The sequence below is a fragment of the Nuphar pumila genome, chromosome 13 (genome assembly GCF_984573655.1).
Source record: "Nuphar pumila chromosome 13, dmNupPumi1.hap1.1, whole genome shotgun sequence".
In the NCBI taxonomy this organism is placed as follows: domain Eukaryota; kingdom Viridiplantae; phylum Streptophyta; class Magnoliopsida; order Nymphaeales; family Nymphaeaceae; genus Nuphar; species Nuphar pumila.
The window spans coordinates 59,868,510-59,896,315 of NC_143261.1; the positions used below are offsets into that span (position 1 = coordinate 59,868,510).

Below are 27,806 nucleotides of genomic sequence, written 5' to 3' on the forward strand. Positions count from 1 at the left end.
GACTCTAACTTTGCGATGGACTGAGTATGTGAGCTCAAGATCTGACTGCACTTCTCGAAGGCATTCTGATTAGAGGTTTTCACCTCTTGGAACGCTTGGAGAAGTCTTTCCTCGAAAGAAGTCTGCTCAGCAGACTCTTGTGAGATCTGAGGAGGAAAAGAAGGAGTGTTCTGAGGATAGCTTGGCCTCTGAAATGTCTGAGTGAATGGTGGCGGTCTAGCCGGCTGAAAAGATGGAAGCTGAGTGGAAGGCTGAGGATTCTTCCATGAAAAGTTAGGATGGTTATGCTACCCCGGGTTATATGTAGGTGAATATGGATTATTCAGGGGTTTGGCATAACCCTAAGCAACCTGAACTTGCTCTTGCAAAAATTCAGGGTACTGAGCTGCCAAAGAGAACTCAGTAATCGGATGTGCCGGACTGGCATAAAGAGTACACACTTGCTGACTGGTAGATGGGCCCGCGAGAAGTTGATCCAACTTCTGTGCAATCATATCCACTTTGCATTGTAATGCAGTAGATGGACCAATCTCGAGAATACCACCTTTCTTCGAAATGCTCGGTGCGGTTCTATCAGAATGAGAGCTAGAAGCATGATGGAGGGAATTTTCTGCTAATGTGTCAAACAATCTCCATGCTTCATCCTCACTCTTCAACATGAATGTTCCTCCGCAAGAACAATCGATCATCTGACGATTCTTGTCAGACAATCCATCGTAGAAACTCTGCACCAGTTGCCATCTCGGCACCTGATGATGGGGACACTTCCTAAGGAGATCCTTCATTCTCTCCCAGGTCTCATGAAACTGCTCACCATCTAGCTCTGAAAAGCTAGTGATGGCTTGCCTATACTGATTCGTCCTACCTATGGGAAAGTATTTCCTCAGGAACTCCTGCTGCAACTGATCCCAAGACCCTATTTCTATGAAATCTAAGGATTTTAGCCAATACTTGGCCTTGTCCTTCACTGAGAACGAGAACAGGGTCAATCTCAAAGCATCATCATCGAAATTTTGTATCTTCACTATAGAACAGATTTCGAGGAATTCATCTAAGTGCCTATAGGGATCCTCATGACTAAGGTCGTAGAATGATGGAAGCATTTGAATGATACTGGCCTTAATCTCATAATGAGGCGCTCCTACATCGGGTCTTCGAATGCAGGATGCCTGAACATAGTCTGTGGGAGTGAAGTACTCCCTCAGAGCGCGAGGAGGAACTGGAGCTGGAGGATCCATATCACTCACTGCTGTCGAACTTCGAGGAGAATGTAAAATTCTCTCTGGGTTGTCAACAAATGGATGCAATGGAGTTCCCAAAGCTCTTCGCCCCTGCATACACTAGTGCTAAGACCAGATGTATGAAACGACCTAAATCTAAACTAAACTAATCTAAACTAAATATTGTAATTCAAATAACAAAAGTAAAGATTAACTAACAATGCTATGCTAACTATGTCAGAATTAACTAACTATGATAGATAAAGAACAAAACAAAACCTAATCTATATTACCAAAATAAAGAAATGCAGGAAATCACAAACTATGTTCTCTAAAACCCACCTGTCTAATCGCTCCTTGAAGAATGTATTTCAGTGAATCCTAGAAAAACAGTAAGTGAATCCTATATTTACTAACTATGTTAATCCTACTAACTAGAAAAATAATAACAACTAACTAACTAACACAAATTAATAAATTGAAATTGAAGAAATAACAGAATATATTCGCCGTTCCCTGGCAACGACGCCAAATATTGGTTGCCCTTTTTGCAATGGTATTTTTAAACAATATTTTTCAATAAAACAATTGAAAAATCGTCAACCAAAAGTAATAAAAATCGACTTTCCACGAATGTGGCAAGTACGGGTCGAATCCACAGGGAACGAGAACTATCCAAATTACTTCTAAAGAATTTCAATTTATTAATATCAAACTCATAATCTCAGTTAATCAATACAAATCTAAAAGAATTACAAACTAAAAATTACAGATAACTAGAAATAAAATTCTAATTCTTCTCCAGATCACCAAGGGCAATTTTGTCCTTTCACCAAGTATAATTTTTTTTCCGCGCTTGGCAAGATTAACCTTGTAATCTGTAGTAAGCTTATCAAGCTAACACAAAGAAAAGAACAAGTCAGTACACAATTCTGATAATTAAATCTAAAATTATACTAAATCTAATTCTACAAAGAATTAATAAAATTCAAAATTAACTAACTAATACATCTAATTACCTCAACTAATTATTCTAGGTCTAACTAAGTTAATTATTTCAAATACACAAACTAACCTGCAGAAAAACACTAAAACTACCGAAAATCACAAAACTAAGAAAGTGACTGGTTTACCCTCGACTAGTGCAAAAGTGGATTCTGACAGCTTTTCGCAAACAGAGAGTTTGAAGGGGCAAACAAAGTCTGATTTTCACAAAATTCCTTCTGTTCTGTTCCTGACAGATTCAAGAATCTGTCAGACTGTACAGATTTGAAAAATTCATTATGAAGCTCCAGATATAAGCGTTTCAAATTCGTGAAAATTTTGGAAAATGCAGGTCCCGAAACTGAAAAACCCGAAAAAGCTGATTTTGGAAAATGCTTAAAAATCAGGCCAAATCAACTCGAAATGAGCTGATTTTTGGTCTGCTGACAGTGAACACTCTGATGAAGAGAACAGAACAAAATTTCTGGAAAAAATCTAAAAATTTGCACATAAAATGATGAGTTCAAGTTGCAGTAAAAATCTGGTTTTTAAATCAGTGCACTATTCATTTGCACGAATCCACTAATGACACTATGACAGTAAATTAGAGGCAAAAACAATCCTAAACACTGCTAATCTAATGTTAAACTACAGAGAATAACAACAATTAAAATAACTATACGAACATATAAATGAACTAAACAAGTTAATGATAAATCTACTCTAAACAAATTGCCAAGTTTAAACTATCATGAACTAGTATATAATATTACTTGGAATACTTATATTGCTGAATGTAGTTAGTTCTAAGGGACTCTCTCTATTGTGAAATATTAATTAACTAAAGACCCAACGATTAACTATGAAACCAAATTGAAACAAGCATATCAATCTAATATTAACAAATTAAATTCTCTAAAGTTATTTTGCTAACTAGAGTTAGTTAGGGAAGACAAATTTTTTATTGATCTTGACTAGACTCACGTCCCACCTCAATGGACCCACTAAGTTAACTAAGTTGGAGAATTAATTAAAATAGAAACCTAAGAAATAAAGACTATTTATTTAAAACCAAAAATAAAAAAAAATTAAATGAAGCTATCTAAGTTACACGCCTAAATGGAAGTCAATAAACACTAATGAAGACCTACCTAAATGGTGAATCGTGATTTCTAAAACTTATCTCTAAGTTAATACATACTAAAATTAATGATCAGTAAAAAAATTTCGCTACTTTCTGGAAACTGAAAAAGCATCACTACCTCCTGAATAATCATGTCATATAAACTTGCAATATATGACTCAGACTATTTGGAAAACTCAATTGCATTTAACAATTAACCAATGGAAACAATGAAGCGCCTGAATAACATACATGAATGAGGAAAGAACTTAGTAAATTGTGAAATGCTTGACAATTAATCAGTGGGCGAAAGTGAAATTGTGTGATGCTCTCCAAAGTCGAGCATCGGTATCTTTACGATCAAGAATAATACCCACTCCACTAGAATCAACACAAAATTCCAACTGATACACTAGAAATTATTCTAAAAAGAATATCGGCATCGATTATGTCATTTAATCAACACCTAGGAAAGAAAAAAATGGTTTGAATTACTCATGCAAGCAGGAATTATGTTAACAATGACCTCCTAAGGCTCCTAAGAAGCGCACCCCGAGAATCATTTTATCATTGAACATAATAGACCTTGTGAAAATTTTTAAAAAGGGAAGATAAGGGCAAATTGGCAACACACATTAGTCTTGTACTAGATTCTCTATGCTGATCCTAGTATGCTCTAAAATGCATAATAGCAGCATAGCACTAAATATTTACTCTTACAAGAACATCTCTTCTGGAAACATTGAGCTGTAATAGAGACTCGCAAATTTTTGTGTATGCATGTGTGCACATGTATGTGTGTGGGTTTTAACAAGAATATATGTTGACATCAATCTGATTGCAACAGTCCCTAACTAGGCCCAAGCAATCATTTTTCTCAAGTAATAAAGAAAATAAGCACAAAAAACAGCATATAGGAATTAAGTGCATAGGATTAATTTAAGACCTCAAAAATAAAAAACAATGTCATCCTACTCTGTGCTGTCTAACTAGGGATTGGCTCTGGGAGGATTAGGCGAACACAAGTAGGGTAGGCAGTACCAGTTGACTAGGTAACCACGCATCACTTTTGACAACATAGTTTGCAACTAAACAAAAGTTAGCAGCTATCAATGGTGATTACAAGTATGTAAGGATAAAACTCAAGTAATGCAACTGTTTTTCATAAAGACATAAAATTGAATTTTGCAGTAAAAGAAAACTAAGGCAATGGAAGAAGGTATAAGCACAGTCACAAATATCATGATATTTTAAAAAAATATTATGATATCTTTTCATCAGTTCTAACATTTAAAATATCACGATATTTTTCAAAATGTTGTGATAATTTAAAATTAAAATATCATAATTTATGTCTCATAAATGATTTTAAAAAACTTTGGCTGATAATCCTATTTTATCATTCACATCTCTCTCAATCTTTTTCTCCTAACTAATTAATGGCAATAAATACTGAATGTAACTTAATCCTAAGCAAGAAAGTATTTATTTCGGCCTCTGGACTCTCCCATCTTTCATTTCTTTTTCATTTTTAAAACAATGGATGAGACATATTTATTGCTTTTGGCATTTGAGTAATTTTTTTACATATTTTTAACTTCAGTTTATAAATTTTTAAAAAATTATTCATTTTGCCAAGATTTTTTCAATAAAAGTGTGGGAGAACACAGATTATCAATATATGCCATTTACCATTTAATGGAGATTTTATTTTGAAAATATAAACAGAAGGTAATAAATTAATATACCCAAGTTACACAATAGCACAGAGAAAACACAAGAATACAACCGCTACACGACAAAAATGAACAAGAAGCCACAGACAACAGAAGCAAAAGAATAAATGTTATAAAAGTTTTAGTTTGTCTCCTTTCAAAGAGGAGCTTAAGACAGTTTTCAAATGTATATAAAATGAGGCTAATTGGATGCTATTGACAACAAACAGAAAAAGCAGCCAACTAGAATCCATCATAAATAGACAGATATATTACATATAAAATGCAGTGGCTGCACCATAGTTGGCAAACCCAGAGAGCTGACTCGAGAATCGCCCGAGTCAACCCGGATTGGATCCCAATTGGGTCACCGATTCAGGACCACCTATCTGCATGCCACTTATGTGTCTTTTGTCATGCGTTTCATGGTTTTAGTGCATAATGCTTATAAAAGGATAATTTTTACAAAGAATCATCTATTTTTAAATCATAATATCAACAATTATGTATAGTTGAATACTTATATAGCTTAGTCATTGATGTCATGTAATAAATTTAGTGATTATACAGTTTGGAGTTTGATTTTTTCCATATCTTAACACTAAAAAAATCATGTCCTAACTCGTCTAAATTACCGAGTCAACCTGCTGACTCACAAGTCAAGGGTCAGGCAATCCGGATCCAAGTCACGAGTTTGTCAACTATCGGCTGCACAAGAAAAGGCAAATTGCACAGGTGCCACTTTGATTCTTGGCAAACTTCAATCTTACATCATGTATTAAGCAGTAGAAGTGTACAGTTTTATCCTAATATAAAGAAAAGTAATTGCAAAGGCAGAACCAAACAAGAAAAACACAGAAAAACAATCTTACAAGGGATGTAAATTTTGATGGGAATTAACATTCAATATTGGCATGTCTAACAATTTAAAGCAAGTTGATGTCAGAAAAATAATCTAAAGCATGTGATAGCAAAGAAAATAAATAGTGGCATTTTCTTACTCTTCTACAGGTTGTGCATCTGAGGAGATTGGATGGTTCACATATACAACACCTTTATCTCCTGCAATAACAGAACCAACCATAAAGCTTAAATGTGGTGGCCTAATCAATGCTTGCAAATAAACAAAAAGTCTAGTTAAAAACTATACAAACTTGGAAACATTTTGTTACACAATCCACTCAGTGAACAGAAGCGCAAACACAAACCAAGCAGGGCAACTTAGATGTAGAGATAAGTTCCTAATAAACGATGTCTTATGAAGCAACTGCCTATGAACACTACAAAAAAAAGGCAATAGTGCAGGCAGTTAGATTAGCAAAAATATTGTTGGCCTCATGCAACATGACACTTGCGGAATTATCATTTATTTTCTGGAAAAAATATTTGTAGCTACTAAAATAATAATATAAATGTTTAAACATCTAATGAACTACTAAAGACGTTATATGTAAGCTCATTCAATGTATGGTATCAATCCTCAAGGCACTCTCTGCTTGGCTTCCCATTGAGGGCCTGAGCCAGTCATGAAGACTGAAAAGGAGGTAGAAAGATTACATCAGGGGGGGCATGAAAAAGACACATAAACCTTAATCAAGTTGCTGCTAATCTTCAACTTCAAGCAACCATAACCCGTGGGCTAAAAGGATATCAATGAGGTGTGATATCATCCAGAAAGGGATTTTGTCCAGAATACCTAAAGAGCAGAGACAATGGAGTCACTTTGAGGCAGACTATACTTGTTCATGTCATACACTGTTATCATTGCCCGCATTGATCAATCGGCCAAAAAACTTAACCATTCTTTAGATGGTTTAATATCCAAACGGCCTTTAGATTGCTCCCACTTGAAAATCGCAAACTTCAAAGCATTCAAATTTACAATGCAAAATTAAACACTGGTTTTATGCATAGTAACAAATATCAGCAATATTTTGAAAAGATCATGAGTGGTTTGGACCAGAGCTGCTAGTCGAGGAAGCGATTCGAGAAGCAAAAGCGAGAAGCGAGGCATTTTCAAAATTTTAGGAAGCGGGAAAAGCAGGACGACTTAGAAGCGAATCAGGAATCGTCTTGGAAGAAAACTAGGAAGCAAACCGAAAGTGACCTAGGAAGTGAGGGGGAAGCAAAAAAAAAGAAAAATAAAAACACAAAAAAATAAAAAAATAACGGAAAATGAGCTTCCCCTAAATTGGGAAGCGCGCTTCCCACTCCCTAATTTTTTTGGCACTTCCCAGCACGTTTCAGAAGCGCCATGTTTCACGCTTACAAAACACGCTTCCCCATGCCCTATGGCACTTCTGATAACTCTGGTTTGGACATACAAGCATGAATTTTTTAATTTTGAAATTTCAATACATTGTGAACCATAAAATTTGAAACCCTTAAAAGATCTACGTATATAATTGATCGGACGATCTAAAACTTGCTTTTGACTGAACAAACCATATGGATCATATCCATAGGGCTTGGTCCACAAAAAAATCAATTAATCCAATAAAGGCATTTTTTAAAAAAATTATGTCTTTCTTTATGTTTTTATATATTTTTATAGTCTTAATTGGTTTTAACTTTTATCATAGTTACAAATATTGGCAATATTTTGTAAACATGGCAGCGTTTACAAAATCTGCTATACTATAAAAAGTCGCAATATTTCCAATAATGGTCTTATCATGATATCAACATAATAAATCATTTTTAATTTTTTTTATATATATTGCCCATATTTCTAACTTTTTACACATGCTAATATTTCCTAGAGTTTTTCCAAAAAATAAAAAATTTAATTTATCATGACATTTTTCCTCACCAAGAGTTTCCTGGTACCAAGTTTTTTTATGTTGGCTTTATCCTATGTCACATGGGTGCGGGTGCGGGTGCGACACTTTCAAAAAACTTGGGTGCGGGGGTGCGGCAAAATATATATATATATAATTTGTGCAGGGAAGGGGTCGAGCCCCCTCCCTACGCCCTCTTTGTGCAGGGGAGGGGTCGAGCGGATGAGTTGTGGAGCTTGATTCAGAGTTTTTGCCCTTGCAGAAAGGGGGGGCGGGGGCTCCCCCCGGCCAATTTTTTTTTAATAAAAAAATTGGACACATTTTTTTATTTAATAAAAAATTTGGACACAAGTGACCCTGGGTGCGGTCAACACACCCAGGGTCGGGTTGACCGCACTCGGTGCCGCACCCGCGTCGAGTCGCGTCGACGCGAGTGCGGCACCCTGCTAGCCGAATCCCTGTGACATAGGCTTTATCCTATTGGTCCAAGGACAAACACCTATGTTTTTACACGCTCCCAGCAAAGCTCAAGGATCTGAAGTTTCTTTGCTCCAAGATGGAAGAGGGAAATGTTCCACTATTTTATCTGAAATTGTTGGCAAATATTCAAACTGGTAACATTTGTTACTTTCAGTTTGCCGTCCAAAATTTAATGAAGCTTTTAACTGCCAGACCTGAGCTACTTGTAAGCAGCTTGACCCACCATATCCCAACTAGCTCAGAGCTTTGCAATAGAAAATTTCTTGTGTTAAACCTATTCAACCATATTAAAGATCCTAATCAAATTTTCTTTCATTAGAAAAGGTATTTACTGATTCAAAAACCTCATAAGATTTCTCCGGTTGATCATGGAATACATGCAGTGAGAAAAGTACTAGATATTGAATAATCAAATGGGTGACTTAGTTCTCTTATTTGGAAGGCAAAATTAAATTGAGTGTGTGATTCACCAAAGCTAGTCATGGTTATCTTGTATATCAGTAGTTTTAACATCCATGATGAGAGATAAGAGAAAGTATCCTGAATAAAAACCAAAAGAGCAAATTCATTCAACCTTGAATAGCTTAAAGAAGACATGAAGGGGGGATTTTGGATTTATGAGCCTTACTAAAAGCCCTTCTTGTCCTGAAAGAATTCCTGAAAGCATTCTGTTTCCGCTTTTTCTTGAGCACAGATTGAAGATTCTTACGAGCAAATTTCCGTGCTTTCTTCCCAAGTTTACCCATTTCCTGGCAAAACAAATGAGAACAATACATCATAACGTCAAGAAGACTCAAAACCAGAGCTAAATCAAATGAAGAACCAAATCTAATGCATTGTAATAACACATCCATGCACTTACAGAAATGAACAAATTAAAAAAGAAAAAAAAACTGAAGCAACTATTGATTCTTAGAAAAACTACTGATGCAATATTTTTATTGAGTGAATAGCAAGAAGCAAATATTAACTTTCAGAAAAAATGATGTAATATATTTAACAAGTGAAGCAAGAAACAAAGCATACAGGTCAAAACTGCAAAGGGTCCCTAGTGCTCCTGAGAACTCAAACACGAAATGCTTGAGATTCCATGACAAAACGCTTGTAATGCATAAAGAAAATGAAGATTCATTCAATAAAAGACAAGATCTATCTCCTTGAATTCACAACCAGATAAGATATTCTTTTTCAATTTTTCTTGGTTGCAACTTTACCTACATAAGAAACAACCTTCCCATAACTACTCTATCAGTGTTCGAAATGTGGAATTGAAAGCTAATTCCAAGGAATCAAGAAATTTTCAGGCAAAATTTTCATTATAAATGGAACACATAATCTACAAAATATGAGGTGCAGACATTCTTAGGCATTATTTAAGAGCAGCACTATTCTCTTTTTTTGCATACATCCCTACAATGAATTCAAAAAAAAGTTCCAATTGGATCTATTTTGCTTTCAATTGCACAAACAAACTGGTGACCTTAAGGGCATGTTTGGATGCAAAATTCATAAATTCACTTTTCTGGATTTTCTGCTTTTCAATTTTTTAAATATTTTGGAAAAATAGTGTTTGGATGCATTTCATATATATATATATATATATATATATATATATATATATATATATATATATATATATATATATATATATATATATATATATATATATATATATATATATATATAGAGAGAGAGAGAGAGAGAGAGAGAGATGGGAACATGCTAAATGGGCACAATGCTAAATGAAACATGCAATTGGATTTCCATTGTTTTTTTTTCAAAATTCCAACCCCATAGATGTGTTCAGCATGATTGATTTACTAGAAATCCTAATTTGGATCAAGCATTTTGGATGGAAAAAAATGGTATTTGGAGGCTCAAAAATTTATGAAAAATTGTAGGCTATTGATTTTTGAAACCTTATAAAAACCTATTCATGCATCGGAGTCAAATGCTCTAAGAAGTGATTCCTATAAAAACAAACATATAAATCACATATGTACAGTCAAAATTTCGAAAAGCACCAAAAACCTAAGAGCATGTTTCATTTAGCACTGTGTCCATTTAGTAGGTTCCCATCTCTGTCTCTCTCTCTCTCTCTCTCTCTCTCTCTCTCTCTCTCTCTCTCTATATATATATATATATATATATATATATATATATATATATATATATATATATATATATATATATCATAGATTTAAAAATTTTCACAGTTAGGTTGTCCCATTTATTAAATCTGACTGATTTCGAATCTTAATGCATAATGAAGAGTCCAAATTTACCTTCAGCCTTATGATTTTATCAATGTTGTGAATAGTGTTGAGGCGTAAGACCCACTCATGAAGCGAGGCGTAAGATTCACAAAAAATATTAAAAATTTGACCAAATAAAAAAACAAAATAAAGCATCATTTATGTACTATTAATATATAATTAGATATTAAGTGGACAATCTAAACTAAATTATAAAACTAATTCAAAGAAATGACTACAATGCAATAATTTAACCGATCCAACAAAGAAGATGTGATTATTTAACCAAGGAACAAGACCAAAAATCACAATAACTAGCAAGAACCACTCTACATATTTGTATAAAGGACAACATAATGCTATACACCACACATAGTTATACTTAGCAAACACAATTATATAATACAAATAGCATGCAGCTAATAAATAAGCAACAAATCAATGAATTACTAAATCAATATATAATTAATTAATTAATTAACAAGAACAAAGTAATTTTCTGATTAACAGGCCCGATTGTTCAAGAAGAACAGAGGAAGGGAAGAAGAAAAACGAGGAGGAAAGAAGGGGGAGAAGAAGAAAAGGAAGTAGGAGGGAAGAAGAAAAAGAATATCAGAAGAACAATAAGAAGGGGAAAAAAAACAGAAGAAGAAGAAGTTGGGCAGAGGAAGAAGGAGAAGAACGGAAGAAGAAAAGAGAGAGACCTAAACAATCGGGCCTCCCTTGTTTTTTTAACCTGAGGAGAAGAAGATCTGCAGAAGGAAGGAGAAGAAGATCAGCATAGGAAGAATAAGAAGGAGGAGGAGGAGGAGAAAAGAAGAAGAAGAAGAAGAAGAAGAAGAAGAGACGAAGGAGAGAGAGGGGTACGTACCGAATGGACCCTCCTTCTTCTTCTTCCTTTCAACAGAGGCGAGAGAGACCTCCGGCTTCCTCCTCCTTCCTTTCGGCAGAGAGAGAGAGAGAGGGCCTTCTTCCTCTTCTTCTTGAAAGAACACGAGAGGGTTCTTCTTCTTCCTTTCGGTAGAGGCGAGAGAGCCCTAAACAATCGGGCCTCTCTCTTCTTTCAAAAATCGAGAGCCTATTGCCTCACAGGCACTTGCGCTTCATTAACGCGCCTCAAGGCAAAAGCGCACCTTTTACGCTATCCATCAAAAATTTCAAATTAGTGTAGTTCTAGGCTGAACACGTTCCATTCGACTAGTGATCCTAAAACAATGACTAAGAGAATAAGCACTCTCCCAAATAACCATACCAACAATGATTCAGACATAGAATCACTATATAAGATGATCACAACAAAATTACTTTTCCCACAGAATAACCATATAAACATCGATCAATTGACACCATCTTCACCGAAACAATGATGTAAACCATGTTGTGAAAAGCGATGGGGCGTAGAGAAGGGTTCCACTAAAATATGAAGAGAGGAGTAAAGCACAAGCCTTAAAAACACATTTTTAAAAACTTAAAAAAAAAATATATCTAAAAACACAAATAAATAAAAGAAATAACAATGAGAAATAAAAAAACTCAAATAAATATCGAAAGATATGAGAATAATATGTAAAAACAACATTAATGCAGCACCTTGATCTTTGTAAGTATCTAATAAATAAACTATCTATTTAAGGTTATGTCCACGAACGTGGATACAATATGGGCATGAGGCATGCATACATGGTTTTTATGAAAATTAGGACAGGACGTCTTCTCTTGAAAGCTTAATTTATAAAAACACAATACGCAACAAATTTTTATACATAAACATAATTACTACGAGATTCGATTAATCAAGGAATATAGAACTAAAGTTTAAAACCAAATAATTAAGTAAAACTCAAAGAAGAAGAGGAAGGAGAAGAAGATGGAGAACGGAAGAAGAAGAAGAGACAAAGAAGAGAGAGAGTACCTGGGTGGGGGGACAGCCTCCTCTTCCTTCTTCTTTCGGCAGAAAGACAGAGAGAGAAAGAGATTTTGGCGGGGATTCGTAGGGAAACGCGATGCTGGGGTTTAGGGTTCTTTTTATCACAGTTCACAGAGCGTTGTTCATAGGGTGCGAACCAGTGTTGTTAAAATCGGTTTCTCAAGAAAAAAACTCTTAATGAAATCGAATCGGATTGAATCCATACTTTTCACCACTGGATGACACGTGTTATTAAAATATTTAAAATGTTAAAAATCTATTAAGAATAGTAAAACAGAGTTTGAAATGATAGGTAAATCGGCCTCTTTGAATTGAATTGACTGAGAACGGATTCCATATGAATCAGGCCGAATCTGACATTGGTGCAAACAGGTAGAACTGGGCTTAGATCTTTTAGGATCCGAATCTGAATCCAAATTTAAACAGTAGATTTAAATTCAAATACGATAAGGTAAAGTTGAATCCAAATCCAAAATACATGTGGTGATACTAGATCCTGAAACATAGAACAAAAAGAAGTTATTTATATGCAAGACATAATCTGGTCAGATTTTGCATTGGATCAATTTGAGATCCGAATGCAAAAGTAAACTGATTGAAAATATCAGAATCCCATTATGAATGTACATTTGAATCTTACTTAAAGGATCCATATATGGAGAAAACATGCCTGACTCATATCGTATATTTAACCCTATCCGATCTTCAACCCTAAATTATTCTGATCTTTATTCAAACATACACCACTAAGATCTGATGTTATGGTGGAGATATGATTCATGTCTATACTTAGGTAAGAACTACAACTGGTTTGCATCCATAGACATGGCCAAACCCATCATGTTGGATCCTGGTTTTGGATCAAGTGTTGCTATAGGGTTGTGATTATCGCAAAAATTTTCCAATCGTAATATTCTCTCTCTCCCTTCTCTTTTCCTTTCTAACCTCTATTTTCCTCCTTTTTGAAGGGAGAAAAATAAAAGAGAGAAAAGAAGAGAGAAGAGAAAAAGAAAGAAGTGAGAAGAGAAACTATTTTGCACGGTCTCACTTGACCTTGATTTTTGAAAAAGATTTTAAAAGATTACTCGCCTCCGTTTTTTAAAATGCGCGGGAAAATGGAGAGACGGGATTCGCTCGTCGGTACGAGGTTCGACCGTTCCTGGCGCCTTTACCAGGGGTAATCGAACCAAGGATTGAATCTATGCCTTTTGCTTTGCCTAAATATAATCTAAGAATTTATTCTAACTCTAAATGCACAAAGAATCATGCTTGTGCAATGCAAGAATGTATGCTCCTTTTGAAAGATGTTTTGAAAATTTCCCAAGTTTATGAGATGAACTTGATAAGGGAGTGAAAAAATGTTTGAATTTAACTTTAGAACTTGAGATAGATCAGAAAAGTTCTAAGTTTTCGAAGTAAATCAGAGTTTGGAAAAATAAATCTTTAATTTTGAGAAAGAATGATTTGAAGCTTTGAAAATGAAGTTTCAAAGTCGGAAAATGGATTTTGAATTTGAACTTGAATTTAGGAAAGAAAATGAATACTTGAGATGGATTTGAATTTAGATTTTGAAGTTTGAAATTTAGAATAGATCTGAGAGATCCAGATGATATTAAAAATATAGATGAATTTAAGGAATGATCTGTAGATGGATTTGGATTTGAAATCTAGAGATGAATTGGATTTGAAAAGAAGTTGGACTTGGGAATGAAAATTGGATTTTGGATCTTGGAATGGATTCAGGTCTTGAAGTCTGAGATCCAATGTAGAATCGGACTCTGGACCCTAAGATGGAATTTGGATCGGAAGTCTGAGATCCAAAAAGTGGAATTGGATCTGAGATCCAAAAGTAGAATTGGACTCTGGACCCTAAGATGGATTTTGGATCTGAAGTCTGATATCCAAGGTGAAATTGGATTCTGGATCCTAAGGAGGAATTGGATCTGAAGTCTGAGATCTTAAGGAGAAATTGGATTCTGGATCCTACGGAGGAATTGGATCTGAAGTCTGAGATCCAAGGTGGAATTGGATTCTAGATCCTAAGATGGATTTGGAGTTTAAATTCAGAAGATGAATCAAGAATCTCAAAGTTAAATTGAACTTTGATTTTGATTGGAGTATTTGAATATAAATGAATTTGGAATTTCAAAGTCAAATTGAACTTCGAAATCTGATTTTAATTTGAATATAAAATGAATTTGAAATCTCAAAGTTAAATTGAACTTTGAGATTTGAAAAATGAAATTGAATTTTAAAAATGATAAGAATTGAAGATAGATTGAGGAAGGTATTTACATCACTTGGAGTTTTTGAAAAAAAAGAATTTTGAAAATATGATGCAATTCTATCCTAAATGATAAATGAATTTAAATTTTTGAAATTGGATTTTGAAAAGCTATTCCATTCTTTAAATGAATTAAAACAAGATTGAAGATATAATACATTCTTGACTATGGTCATTGAATGTATTATATAATAATCTGTATTTAAATTCAGGTGAAGAATAAAACACATTTGGTGCTTTTATAGAATTTAAAATGAAATTAATTCTCAATATACCCTGACTATGGCCATTGGTATATATTTTGAATTAATTTTAAGTTAAATTCTGATAAAAGAAGAAAATATTTGAGTAAATATGATGAATTTTGAAAACGGATCCAATGTGGATCCAGTGTTATTTCGTAAAAGATAAAAATACTAAATTTTGTCCACACCCTGACTATGGCCATTGATATGGATCATCAACTTAGGATTAGTTTACCTCTTACGAAATGGTGCACGTGCCATTGTGAGATTTTGAGAAATAAAGGAAAAATGCATGAAGAACAAATAATTCATGATGTTTACAATGTTCATTCATTCTATCTAAAACAAGAAATGTAAATGTTTCTCATCAGCATCTAGCTATCACAACTTTAAAATTGAGATAATGAAATCTTAATTTAAAGAGGGATTTCAATAGATTTTACATATCTCCTGCAAGGGTCAGGTTAGCACAGGATAAGAGATGTAACTAGAAGGAAGTTCACCAAGTATCATACTGATATGAGGCTTTTACATATATTATGTACTAATGAAGATCATATTTGATAAGAAAAATGCATATATATAGGGTTCTAGGCTAATAAAGAGATTTGAAATATACATGCAATACCCTAAGAAAAGAGAAAGAAAAAAAATGTAACAAACTGCTAAAACTATTCATAGCAACCTGCTGGAAATTACCGCCTTTACAGGTTTACAATGATCACTAACTTAGAGACATTCATACAGAGGGACATTGTTAGTGTTGTACTAAATACTGTGAAATCACATAGAAACTGCCAACCGATTGACAATATGTAGGTAACAAAAGGGGTTGGATTGCACAACTATAGCAAGATGAGATGGGATGAATCAAAGAAAATATATATGCAATGAAATGAAGACAGAAGTTGAAAAGAAATGTGAATCACTGTTGTAAATTGAGGATGGGATCAACAACTATATATGCAATGAAATATGGGTTGTTGGTAGTAACATCAGGATGTAGTCGAGACACCCATGGCAGGTGGTATGGAGGGAGGGACGAAGTGGAAAGGGGAACAATGCATGGCTGGTGGCAGGATTGGAACTGCATAGTGCCTTTTGTAGAAAATTCTGCAAACTGCTGTGGAGGCCCTACATGTTGTGAGGTACCAATATGATAAAGGGAATCACCATGGGGATTTGAATGGGGCTGAGTGTATATGTACAGTGAGATGATGAAGGTGTAGTATAGGGGATGCATCATTTGCTGTAGAGACTGTGATAGCTCACAGAAATGATGGGTGTGGTAGTTGAAGTAGGCATCACAGCAGGTGTGCCACAGTGGAAACACTTATGCAAGGTTCATGATGAATATGCAACGGGATACCAAGGTGTTGCTGGAGATTTAAAAATTCAATACAGTGGCTGTGCTGGAGCATATTTGATAAATAGAATATACGCTAGAACAAAAATGTTGAAACTGCTATTATGTACTTGATGAAAAAGAAATTAAGAAAGCGTTTAAAAAATAGAAAACAATCACCGTGAAGGGCAGCGATTAATGAGAGCAAGAGGCATTTTAGAATCACTACTTCATAATAAACAAAGACATGGTAAAAAATTCAAATGTAAGAAACAATTAATTGTAAAACAATAATTATGACACCCTACCTAACACCGCCATTGCTAATCATGCCCTAACTTTGTTAATGATATACTGATATATACTAACTGCTAGTGTATATTTGCTGTTAATTGTAACTTTCAACGATTGCCTTAACCCTAACCCACTGCTGCAGACATCATGCCATGTTGCCTTGATACTACCAAAACCAGCATTCTGTTTTAACACAAGAGACACTGACAAAGGCTAACACCTACATTATAATACATACCCATAATCTAACACACTGCCAATATACCTATCCGACAATGTTTAATGTCCAGCTTTCAAATACACTGGATACATTACATCCTATTCATACTGAAGATACAATTTGATTGCTACTCGTATTTACAAAAAAAAGAACTGTCACACCATACCATCGATATATAAGTATTTTACACAAGCCGACTACCTCACACGACGCTAACACATCCTACTGGAACAACTTCATTAATGCTAACACTTACTAACTATATACTGATTGTCATATTCTGCACTAGCATTTGATAACCAATGCTAACCCACTTGATGTTCTTCTATAGTAACCAAATTTCACCTCCAGGCTTGGAGATGACATGATAGAACTCATATGTAACCATGTCCAATGATAACTGGTTGTGAAGCGACTAGTATGTATGCAGTGGTGATGGGGGATAGGTGGCTACAGCAGGGGATGATAGGGAAGTTAATGGCAGAGGATGATAACGTAATGTTGTACCGAACCAGCAGAAATGGGAATGACTAGTGTTGGTTAAAATGTGTATTTGCAGCACAAACTGTAATGAAATATGTACAGGGACCAATATGCCTTGGGGGCATCACATAGATGGTTTAATCATTGTAAGTCCACCGAGTACTCTAATTACTAAGTAAATTTATTATCTAAACAATGGGATCAACTGATAACAAAAGAACTAATTAAATTTCATTATGAAATAACTAAGTACTTCAACTACGAAATAGCTAACAACCAGCTAATTACTTAACTATCTAGCTAACAACTTACTTAATTAATGGTTAACAGTTTACTTAATTAACAGCTAACAATATCTAATTAACTAATCAGTAAAAGTTACATTGAAACTCAATAGAAATCATAATGGAAATCAGTTTAATAATCAGTAAAAAGAAAATCCTGTTAAACTCAGAAATAACAAGCCTAGTTAATGAAACTTAGTCAGCGATGCTCAACAACAGCTAAAGAACCTACCTGACGAGCTGGTCCCTGCTTAATCTCAAATGACTGGTTGCAGGGGTTGTGAAATCAACTAAACTTTTAGATGCAAGCAGTGCTGGAGCCACTTGCTATGAATCAAGTGGGCTTTGTTCTGGTCAATGATGAAGTTTGCTGGGCTCGACCATCTGAATTATGTCCAAGCTCTGCTTCACTGCGGTGTGAAGGGAGGGAAGGTGGTGTTTATGCATAGGCAGCGAGCCGTTGACAGTATGATATGTGATGGGCGCGGTAATCAAATTCACAAATCCTGATACTTACAATTCATGAAAAGCATCAAATGTTGGGCAAGTGAATGGATACAGATGCAACGTGGGTGTGCTTATGTACAGATGATGAACAGTATAAATTGCAGGAAAGTATTCTAACAATCAAATACATGATGTGGGCTAAATGACAGGAGGATGATTATTGATAAAGTATATATCAACTTTTTGCAGTTCATAAAAGAAATAAATAAGACATTTTCTGAGTTTAAAGGAACGAAACCAGGACACTGTTACAGAAGAGCAGATGGCCAATGTTTGCTTGAGATGGAAAATACTCGAGAGAATGCAGGAATCCAATTCTCAAGGTCGAAATTGAATATGCTCCAGACTGACGCTGTACATTTTGGGATCACTCTTATTCAAGAGAACGAACTCATAGTGACCAAACCCAGTAGTTTGAAAAATTCAGATATCTTGCCCACATCTGATGGTTTAGATGATCCGTTCTAAATCTCCATCCATAGTTATTAACCAATGCTGAACCAACTTTGAGTCCATCTCAAATTGATATACCGACACTTAGGTAGAGAGTAACTTCAACAGCTTCAAGCACGGATCACCCAGCAGCCATAGTTTAGACATTCATCCAGCACAACCAAACCATGAATATCAATCGACAAGTGAAAAGCAGAGCACTCAATAGACATAAGAATATCACTTCCTAAAACAATGCCTTCATCAATCTTGGTTTTCTCAGAAACCCATTTTGCAAACCATCTATTATAAAATAATGTAAAATATTCAAGCCATCAACAGAAAATGTAAGCCCCAGATCACAAACCAAGCTTAGAAAGGAACCAGAAGAGATCATAGGTATAGCTCAGTCTCTTAAGAAGTAGTAGATTATGCTGAAAATATGTTGTATGTGACATTGCAAGTTAATTACCTATTCCCAAACATGTGGCGAGCTGGTAGGTAGAGGAAGTTGGAAGCTCATCAGCTACGCACGATACCTTCTGCAAAGTGCCTTCCCTAATGACAACTGACTGGCCTTGATAGCAGTGGATCAATGGATTTTAGTATAGGATTCTTGGTGAGTTACTAATATCATAACTGTCAACTAGCAGGATCATTATTATCATCACCATATTCTTCTCTTCGTTTCTTTCCAAGCAGTAACAACATCTTGACTTTGAATTAATATTGGAACAAACGAATAGCAACATGAGATAACAAAAAAGAAATAAAACAGATCACCTAAAGAAGAGATGCAGGGGAACAATGAATGCTATCCAAACGAAAACTTATGATGATCGGATATCAACAAAGATGCCTATAACGTAACTTATGATGATCGGATGTATCCGATATATATACACGATGTGTCCAAATATATCCAAACGAAAGGGAAATCTAGCAAAAACGATATCATGCTATATTGAACTACATAATAAGCACAGAAGAGGTAAAAAAAAAAAGGTGAACTAGTGATGTTTAAAAAGAAAGAATGGACAGGATGCCAAATACACCCATAATGAAGACATCGGCTAAACTATTCAGGTAAAATAAAAAAATATATATAAAAAAAATAAAAAAAAATGCAACCATGAATGGAAGTGATCACAACGAACCCATACACCCACGCCATGTTACAGAAATTAAAGAGGGGAATAATAAAAAAAAAGGAAGCAATAAAATGAGAAAAACAGAAAAGAAAGAGAGAGAAAAAAAAAGAACAGAAAATGCAAACAGAAAGTCGTGAGAATAAAGCAGGAAAATCAAGTTTGGAACAGATATTTCATTAAAAAACTGAGGAAACTTGATAAACACAGAAATAATTTATTGGAATAAACATTCCATTGATTGTAGCAAATGGAGGATTCGACCCTGCTGTATGCAGAACGATCCTGTCATTAGTGCTCTTATAAGAAAATGGAAAAAAAGAAATGAAGAAGAACAACGGAAATCAAGACGAAGGAACACTGAAAATAAAGGGGAAACTATGTTTTTTTTTAAAAAAAAGGTGGAAAAGAGAGAAAAATGGTTACTTACCTGTAATGGGTTATGAGATTGAACGATTGTTTTTTAGCAGTCGTTTCACAGAAATCAGGTAATCGAAGAAGAGGAGGTGATGTCTTTTGATCAATGCTTGCTAGATGATGGATTTTCAGTCGATCAAAGGGAAAAACACAGGGAAAAAGAGGAAACAGGGGAAAGAGGAGGAAGGAAAGGAGTGGGGAAAACTTCAAGGGAGAAGCGTCGAGGATTTAACATGGAGGGGTGAAGTGCGGATGGGTTGAGGAGAGACCTGCGTGATCTTTTTTAAAGGGGAAGATTCGAGAGGGTGGTCGGTTAGAGATCGACGGGAGAGGTAGGAGAAGGCGGGTGGTTCCGCGATGGGTGGTTCGGAGGGGTGCGATGGGGAAGAGGGTTTCAGTGGATGGCTCGTGAAGGGAAGCCGAGAGGGGAAAAGAGAAAGAAAAGGGTTTGGAAGAGGGTTTTCCAGAGAGGTTTTGTGAAGGCTGAGAGAGAGAGCGACCCTATCAAAAGAAAAAAACCGAATTAGGGTTTTTATTTTCAATCATGTCTTTCTACTTTATAAAATTTCCAAAACGAGGTTCTTTTTATAAGATTTTTTTAAAAAAAAAAGATAGACTTAAATAAAAGATGATTTTCAAAAGGTGGTTCTAAAAGCTTATTATTATATATATATATATATTTTTTTTGTATTTTCTTTGTGTTTTTCTGATTTTTGTATTTTTGACAAAAAGACTTTAAAACTAGGGAAAATGAGAGATTAAAGACTATTTTTGGATTTTTTTTTTAAATATTTACAAAAGAGGGGTTTTCTGAGAATTTTAACGTTTTTCTTTTGAAAATCCTTCAGAAAATGGGTTAGAAATGAAAGATTGGGTCTGGTTTCCAACAAATCTGAGAAATGAATGGAAATTTTATCAAAAATTTGACTTGATTATTTAAAAGATGGACCCAGGGGGAAAAAAGGAATTTTTGGATTTTTGGAAAATTTGGGGTGTTCACAGATGCCCCTCTTTGCTGCTAAGCCGGTTGTGAGCCGAGCTTAGCGGCAAAGAAGACATGCCAAATTTTCTTAAAAAAAAAAAAAAATGCCCCAGTCAAAAGGTCTGAACTGGGTGTGAAAGAATCAGTTTTTTAAAAGATTTATTTTTAAGGTTTTGTATCTTACTCTGAAAGGGTTTTTGGGAAGAGAATGAAATCCTCGAGAATGAAAATAATCTGGATAGTAGAAAATGAAGAAATCGTGATGGGATTCTTGGGATGAATATCCTAAAATGATAAAAGGAGAAATTTTGAAGAAGTCTCAAGGTTGAGACGAAGATAAGGATTTTTGAAAAGAACACAGGCTTAGCCCTTAACTTGGATGGGACATTTTTGAAAACTAACCTCGTGGGACGAGGTTCATGTATAATTCTTTATTTGAATGGATATACAAAGTATGGATTCCTTGATGGGGAAAACCATGATGGGACTGGGAGAAATACCTCACTTAGAATGAGACAACTCTCTTTGAAAAATATACAGAATGCTGGGTTGTATCAAAATAGATTTTGAGCATTTATTTCATTTTTTTGATAACCAGAAAATTTTGCCAACAAGATGAAATTGCAATTGATTCAAAAATGCTTGAAAGTGTGCACGTATGTGCGAAAGATATTCCCTCTTTTACCTAGAGTATTCCCTCCAAAATGAGGTTAACTCCTTGGATTCTAGAGTTTAGATTCAAATTTTAAAGTTGTTGAGTTTCTTCAAGGAAGTTATCCATTTCCTTGACATGAATAGAGAAGAAATACTCTTAACTTCATAAAGGCTAGCAGTGAAAAGACATTGGTGAAAGGATTTCGCATAAGAAAAGATGATTCCTGGCAATTTTGGCAGTTTGATATCCTGAGGCTTTTCCCATAATGATCTTTTGGCACTTTTTTTGGGACATTGAGCTTTCTTGGGTTTCTACATCATCCTTCATTTGGATGTTTCCTGACTTTTCTTTTTTTCTTCGGGGAAGGGTACGTCACAAACTCCGTCATCTTGGAGATGCTTCGATCCTTCTTTTTCTCGGGAATTATACTGGGTCATTGGTTAAAAATGACAGCAGCAATCAAATATCTTTTAGGGTTTGTCGGGAGGTTCATCACACTCGCCTTCATCTTGACGGTGATCTGAACTTTTCCTGGAAGGATCCGTCACAAACTCCGTCATCTTGGAGATGTTTCCAATCTTCTTTGGCCCCGGGGATCTACTCGCTTAATTCGCCTTCATCTTGACGACAATTGAGAGATCCCTTTTGCGGATATTTGATTGAAGCTTTGAATGAATGAAATGAGGAGATATGGATTGAGTGGGTTCTTTTTAACGCTCAGGATATTTCCACTGCCTGATTGCTAGAAAGTCGACTTAAAACATGTGTCATAGCTATGATCAATATCGATTTGTTTCTAGCTTTTCAACATCATTGAATATTTCTTTTGATAATCATACCAAGGATCTTTCTTGCATCCTCTTGGTTGACCAACAGAGAGAAGATTTGAATTTTCACTCCTTTTCGCAAAAAGCTTCACCCTTTTGAAAAAGAATACTAGAGGTAATCTGAGGTGATTCTTTTTGTGCAGTAAAATATTGGAATCAAGACATATTTTAGCAGATTGGCAAAGTTTTCGAGAATCTTTGTGAAATAATCACTCAATATAGATTTTGATAGGACCTCGGGCTGAACATCTTTCATTTTGGCAATCTTGATCAGTAAAACTGGGTTTTACGAGACCAATCTTAAAGAATGAGGTTTAAGTAAAGAATCTTGTAAAAGAACTTGGTAAAGGAATTTTTGGTAAAAGGACTTTGGTAAAGGACCAGTGTTAAACTGGAATTTGAGAAGGATTTTGATAAGGGAAGATTTTGGTAAAAGACTTTGGTAAAGGATTTTGATAAAAGACTTTGGTAAAGGACCAGTGCTAAACTGAAATTTTGAAGGACCAATATACACATTGGAATTTTTGAAGGACTGATTGAGATTTTGAAGGACCAATTTATGAAAATTGGAATTTTGAAAGACCAATGTAAACATTGGAATTTTGGGAGGACCAATTTGTGAAAATTGGAATTTCGGAAGGACCAATGTAAACATTGAGATTTTGAAGGACCAATTCATAGAATTGGGATTTGGAAGGACCAATGAAAAACATTGGAATTTAATGAAGGACCAATTTGGGATTTTGAAGGACCAATTCGTGGAATTGGAATTTGAAAGGACCAATGTAAACATTGGAATTTGATGAAGGACCAAATGAGATTTTGAAGGACCGATTCATGGAATTGGAATTTGGAAGGACCGATGAAAACATTGGAATTTGATGAAGGACCAATTGGAATTCGAAGGACCAACGTGAAACTGGAATTTTGAAGGACCAATTTGTGAAAATTGGTATTTTGGAAGGACCAATGTAAACATTGGAAATTTGAAGGACCAATTTGGGATTTTGAAGGACCAATTCGTAGAATTGGAATTTGGAAGGACCAATGAAAAACATTGGAATTCGATGAAGGACTAATTGGAATTTGAAGGACCAATTCATAGAATTGGAATTTGGAAGGACCAATGTAAACATTGGTATTTGATGATGGACCAATTGGAATTTGAAGGACCAATTCATAGAATTGGAATTTGGAAGGACCAATGTAAACATTGGTATTTGATGAAGGACCAATTGGAATTTGAAGGACCGGCGTAAAACTGGAATTTTGGAAGGACCAATTTGTAAAAATTGGAATTTTGGAAGGACCAATGTAAACATTGGAATTTTGAAGGACCAGTAAAAACTGGGATCTTGAAGGACCAATTTATGAAATTGGAATTTGGAAGGATTTTTGATGAAGGACCAGTGCTAGACTGGATTTGGAAGGACTAATGTGAGAATTGGGTTTTACGAAGGATTTTGTAATGAAGGACCAGTGCTTAAACTGGATTTGGAAGGACCATTATAGAAGGTTGCGCTGCTTCTATGAATGGTTTCAGGATTATCCCTTATCCTGAATGGGAATGAAGGGATTTTAAAGAGACTAAAACTCAATTTTGGATATTCAAGAAGATGAAATATATAAAAAGGGAGGACCCGAGCCGGAACCTAGATTTTCAAGGTAAAAGATAAAAGAGAAAATTGAGTTTTGAAAACTTAAATTTCTAAAGAACCAATTGTTTTTCAATGCGAGGATTGGATTCAAAAGGAAGTCGAAGTCAGAACTCGGAACTTCAAACGAAATTAATAGACGAAAAACCCGAGCTGGAACTCGGTTTTCTAAAGAAATGATTGATTTTCAATGCGAGGATTGGATTCAAAAGGAAGTCCGAGTCGGAACTCGAAACTTCGGACAAAAAATAATAGAAGAAAAACCTGAGTTGAAACTCGGTTTTCTAAAGAAATGATTGATTTTCCAATGCGAGGATTGGATTCAAAAGGAAGTCCGAGTCGGAACTCGAAACTTCGAACGAAAAATAATAGAAAAAAAACCCGAGTTGAAACTCGGTTTTCTAAAGAAATGATTGATTTTCCAATGCGAGGATTGGATTCAAAAGGAAGCCCGAGTAGGAACTCGGAACTTCGAACGAAAAATAATAGAAGAAAAACCCAAGTTGAAACTCGGTTTTCTAAAGAAATGATTGATTTTCCAATGCGATGATTGGATTCAAAAGGAAGCCCGAGTCGGAACTCGGAACTTCAAACGAAAAATAATAGAAGAAAAACCCGAGTTGAAACTCAGTTTTCTAAAGAAATGATTGATTTTCCAATGCGAGGATTGGATTCAAAAGGAAGCCCGAGTCGGAACTCGGAACTTCGAACGAAAGAATAAAAGAAGACCTGAGTCGAAACCCGAATCTTTAAAAGGAAAAGATAAACGATAAAAGAAAACAATTGGTTCAATCAGAACCAAAGGGAAGCCCGAGTCAGAACTCGAAACTTCAAATGAAAAGATGAAAGGAAGACTCGAGTCAGAACCCGAAAAGATAAAAAGAAAATTAAAAGATGATTCAGGTCTATCCCTTAACCTGAAAGGGAAAGAAGGAAAAAAATTGACAAATTCAACAAAATTTGATAAAAGGTTGATAAAGAATTAAAAGAATTGATAACAAATGAAAAAGAATCAATAAAATTGGTAAAGAATCAGAAATAAAGACAAAGATTGACAAAGATCTAAAAGAATGGTGAAGCTTGATAGAAAAATTAAAGATATTTGGAAGAAGATGAAAGACTTCAGGATTATCCCTGATCCTGAAGGAAGAAGGACCTCGCGGGACGAGGTTCAGGTTTACCCCTTAACCTGAGCGGGAAATTGAATAAAATTTATAAAAATGGGGAAAAATTTAAAGGAATTTATTTTGAACAAGAATTCTCACAGGTAGCATTGGTGCTCCTATGAGGGGTCTCAGGATTATCCCTTATCCTGAATGGGAAAAGAAGGAAAAAAAAAGGAATACCTCATGGGAAAGAGGCATCAGGTTTATCCCTTAACCTGAAAGGGTAATTTTTGAAAATAAGAATTTGACGAGAAAATTTTAACAAAATCAATGAAGGATCAATAAAATTGACAAAATTAATAAAAAAATGATAAGACTGATAAAATCGCCAAACAAATAATAAAAAGAAAGAGTTGATTGAGAAAAAAAGAATTTTGTTTGATCCTGCCTGCATGTGGAATCTTTTAAGAAGTAGGAGAAGAATACGAGGAAATCATCTTTGAAAAGATGATTAACTGCGAGAGCTAATCTTTGAAAGGGGATCGTTCATGAGAGATCATCATGAGGGTTTAATTTTTTTGAAGCAATGATTTGAAAATCAATTTTTAGAATATATGACCAACGCGAGGGTTGATCTTTGAATGTAATGATTCGAAACCAATTTTTAGAAAATATGATCAACACGAGGGTTGATCTCTAAATGCAATGTTTCGAACCAATCTTTGAAGATAAAACCAACACAAGGGTTGACCTTTGAATGATTTGAAACCTATTTTGGAAGATAAGACCAACACAAGGGTTGATCTTTGGATATAAATGTTTCGGAATTAATCTTGGGAGATAAAACCAACACAAGGGTTGACATTTTAATGCGATGGTTCGAAAACTTATTTTTTTGAAAACACGATCAACTCGAGGGTTGATTTTTCAATGCAACGGTTCAAAAACCTATTTTTGTTAATATGATCAACACGAGGGTTGATTTTTCAATACAACGGTTCGAAAACCTATTTTTGTTAATATGATCAACACGAGGGTTGATTTTGACAAAGGTTGGACCAAAGAGTATTTGAACTCTTTGGTCATCATAATGAAGACTTTCAAAATTTCATGATTTTTGGAAAAAAAACCCTCATAGGTAATATCATTTTTCTCATGAATGATGTCAGGATTTTGCCCCGCATTATGAAAAAGAACATGAATTTAATGACAAGAGAATATTTTGAAGTGTAAATGTAATTTTTAACAAAAGATGCCCCAATATGACAAAGGTATGAAGGAAATTGACATTTCATTTATAAGTAACTACTGAAAACAAGAACTTGACTATTTACAAGCATGTGACCAAAAAGATCGCAAAAGACTAGGGCTGACTTGCCCCTATAAGACGACGGGAAAAAGCAAAAGGAAGAAAGCAAGAAAAGTTTTGATATCATCAGTTCTTTGAGTGATCTGGGAAAGGCTTTGTTAGGACGGCGGGCTACTCTTCTTCTTCGTCCTCTATCAGAAGATTTTTATCAATGCAATCCTGGATGATGTTCTTTAGGACGAAGCAGTGCTCGGTGTCGTGCCCCACTGCCCGGTGGAACTTGCAGAACTTGTCCTTCCATTTTCCCAGGGAGACCAGAGGATCAGCAACTCTCGGGAGTTTAATCATATCTTTGCTCAGCATATACTCCAAAACTTGTTCGAGGGACTGTTCCAGAGTAGTGAATTGGCGGTCATAACCCCAACCTTCACGTTTTATCTTTTCCTTCTGCTTGGCGGGAACTGGCTTGTCATTCTGCTTGAAGGGTTCCTTTTGCTGACCCATCTGCTTGGTCTTGTTATCTTTGCTGCCACTGCCCCCAGAGTTAGCTGAAAATGTATAATTCACCTTCTTTTTGAGGTCTTGGCCTCCCTTGACGAGAGTGATGCCCTCATAATTCCCATTGTCCATCCCCATCTCGAGCCACTCAGCTCGTTCGATAAGCTCTATGAATGATTTAGAGGGGTAAGTGGAAATGAGGCTTCTAAGAGGCTGAGAAAAATTGTTCAGGATAACTTGGAGTGCGTGCTCCTTTGAAATGGGGGTTCTCATCTTGTTGCAGGTATCTCTCCACCTCCGAATGAAGTCTACAACTTTTTCCTTATCTCCTTGTTTCAGGTTATACAGGTGATTGAGAGTCGGAAGTGCCTGAGTGTTGAACATGAATCTTTCCACGAACAGATTAACAACTTTGTCAAAATTTTGCAGCTCGACGGGGTTGATGTGCTCCGCATACCATTTCGCGGCTATGCCTTCTAAGCTGCGGGAAAGCACAAGAAGAGGGCTTGATTGTCTTCACTGAATCTGGCACATTCGGCGAAGAACATCGCGAGATGGGCTTTTGGATTGCCGGACCCATCAAACTTAATAAATTTTTGGGGGAGATCTTCCAAGCTGCTGTCCCCATCTA

The 27,806-nt window shown here is 35.3% G+C and overlaps 1 protein-coding gene across 1 annotated transcript in view; it reads right to left on the bottom strand.

Annotated features, from left to right (window-relative positions):
• Window positions 1-6,039: 6,039 nt before the first annotated feature.
• LOC149818496 (uncharacterized) overlaps window positions 6,040-27,806 on the bottom strand; it is a 226,222-nt gene continuing 204,455 nt past the window's right edge. The window contains exons 6-7 of the mRNA XM_089986227.1: window positions 8,931-9,051; window positions 6,040-6,104 (exon numbers count right to left, since the gene is read on the bottom strand). Of these exons, the coding sequence (XP_089842353.1) occupies window positions 6,040-6,104; window positions 8,931-9,051 (186 nt within the window). The remainder of the gene's footprint in view (window positions 6,105-8,930; window positions 9,052-27,806) is intronic.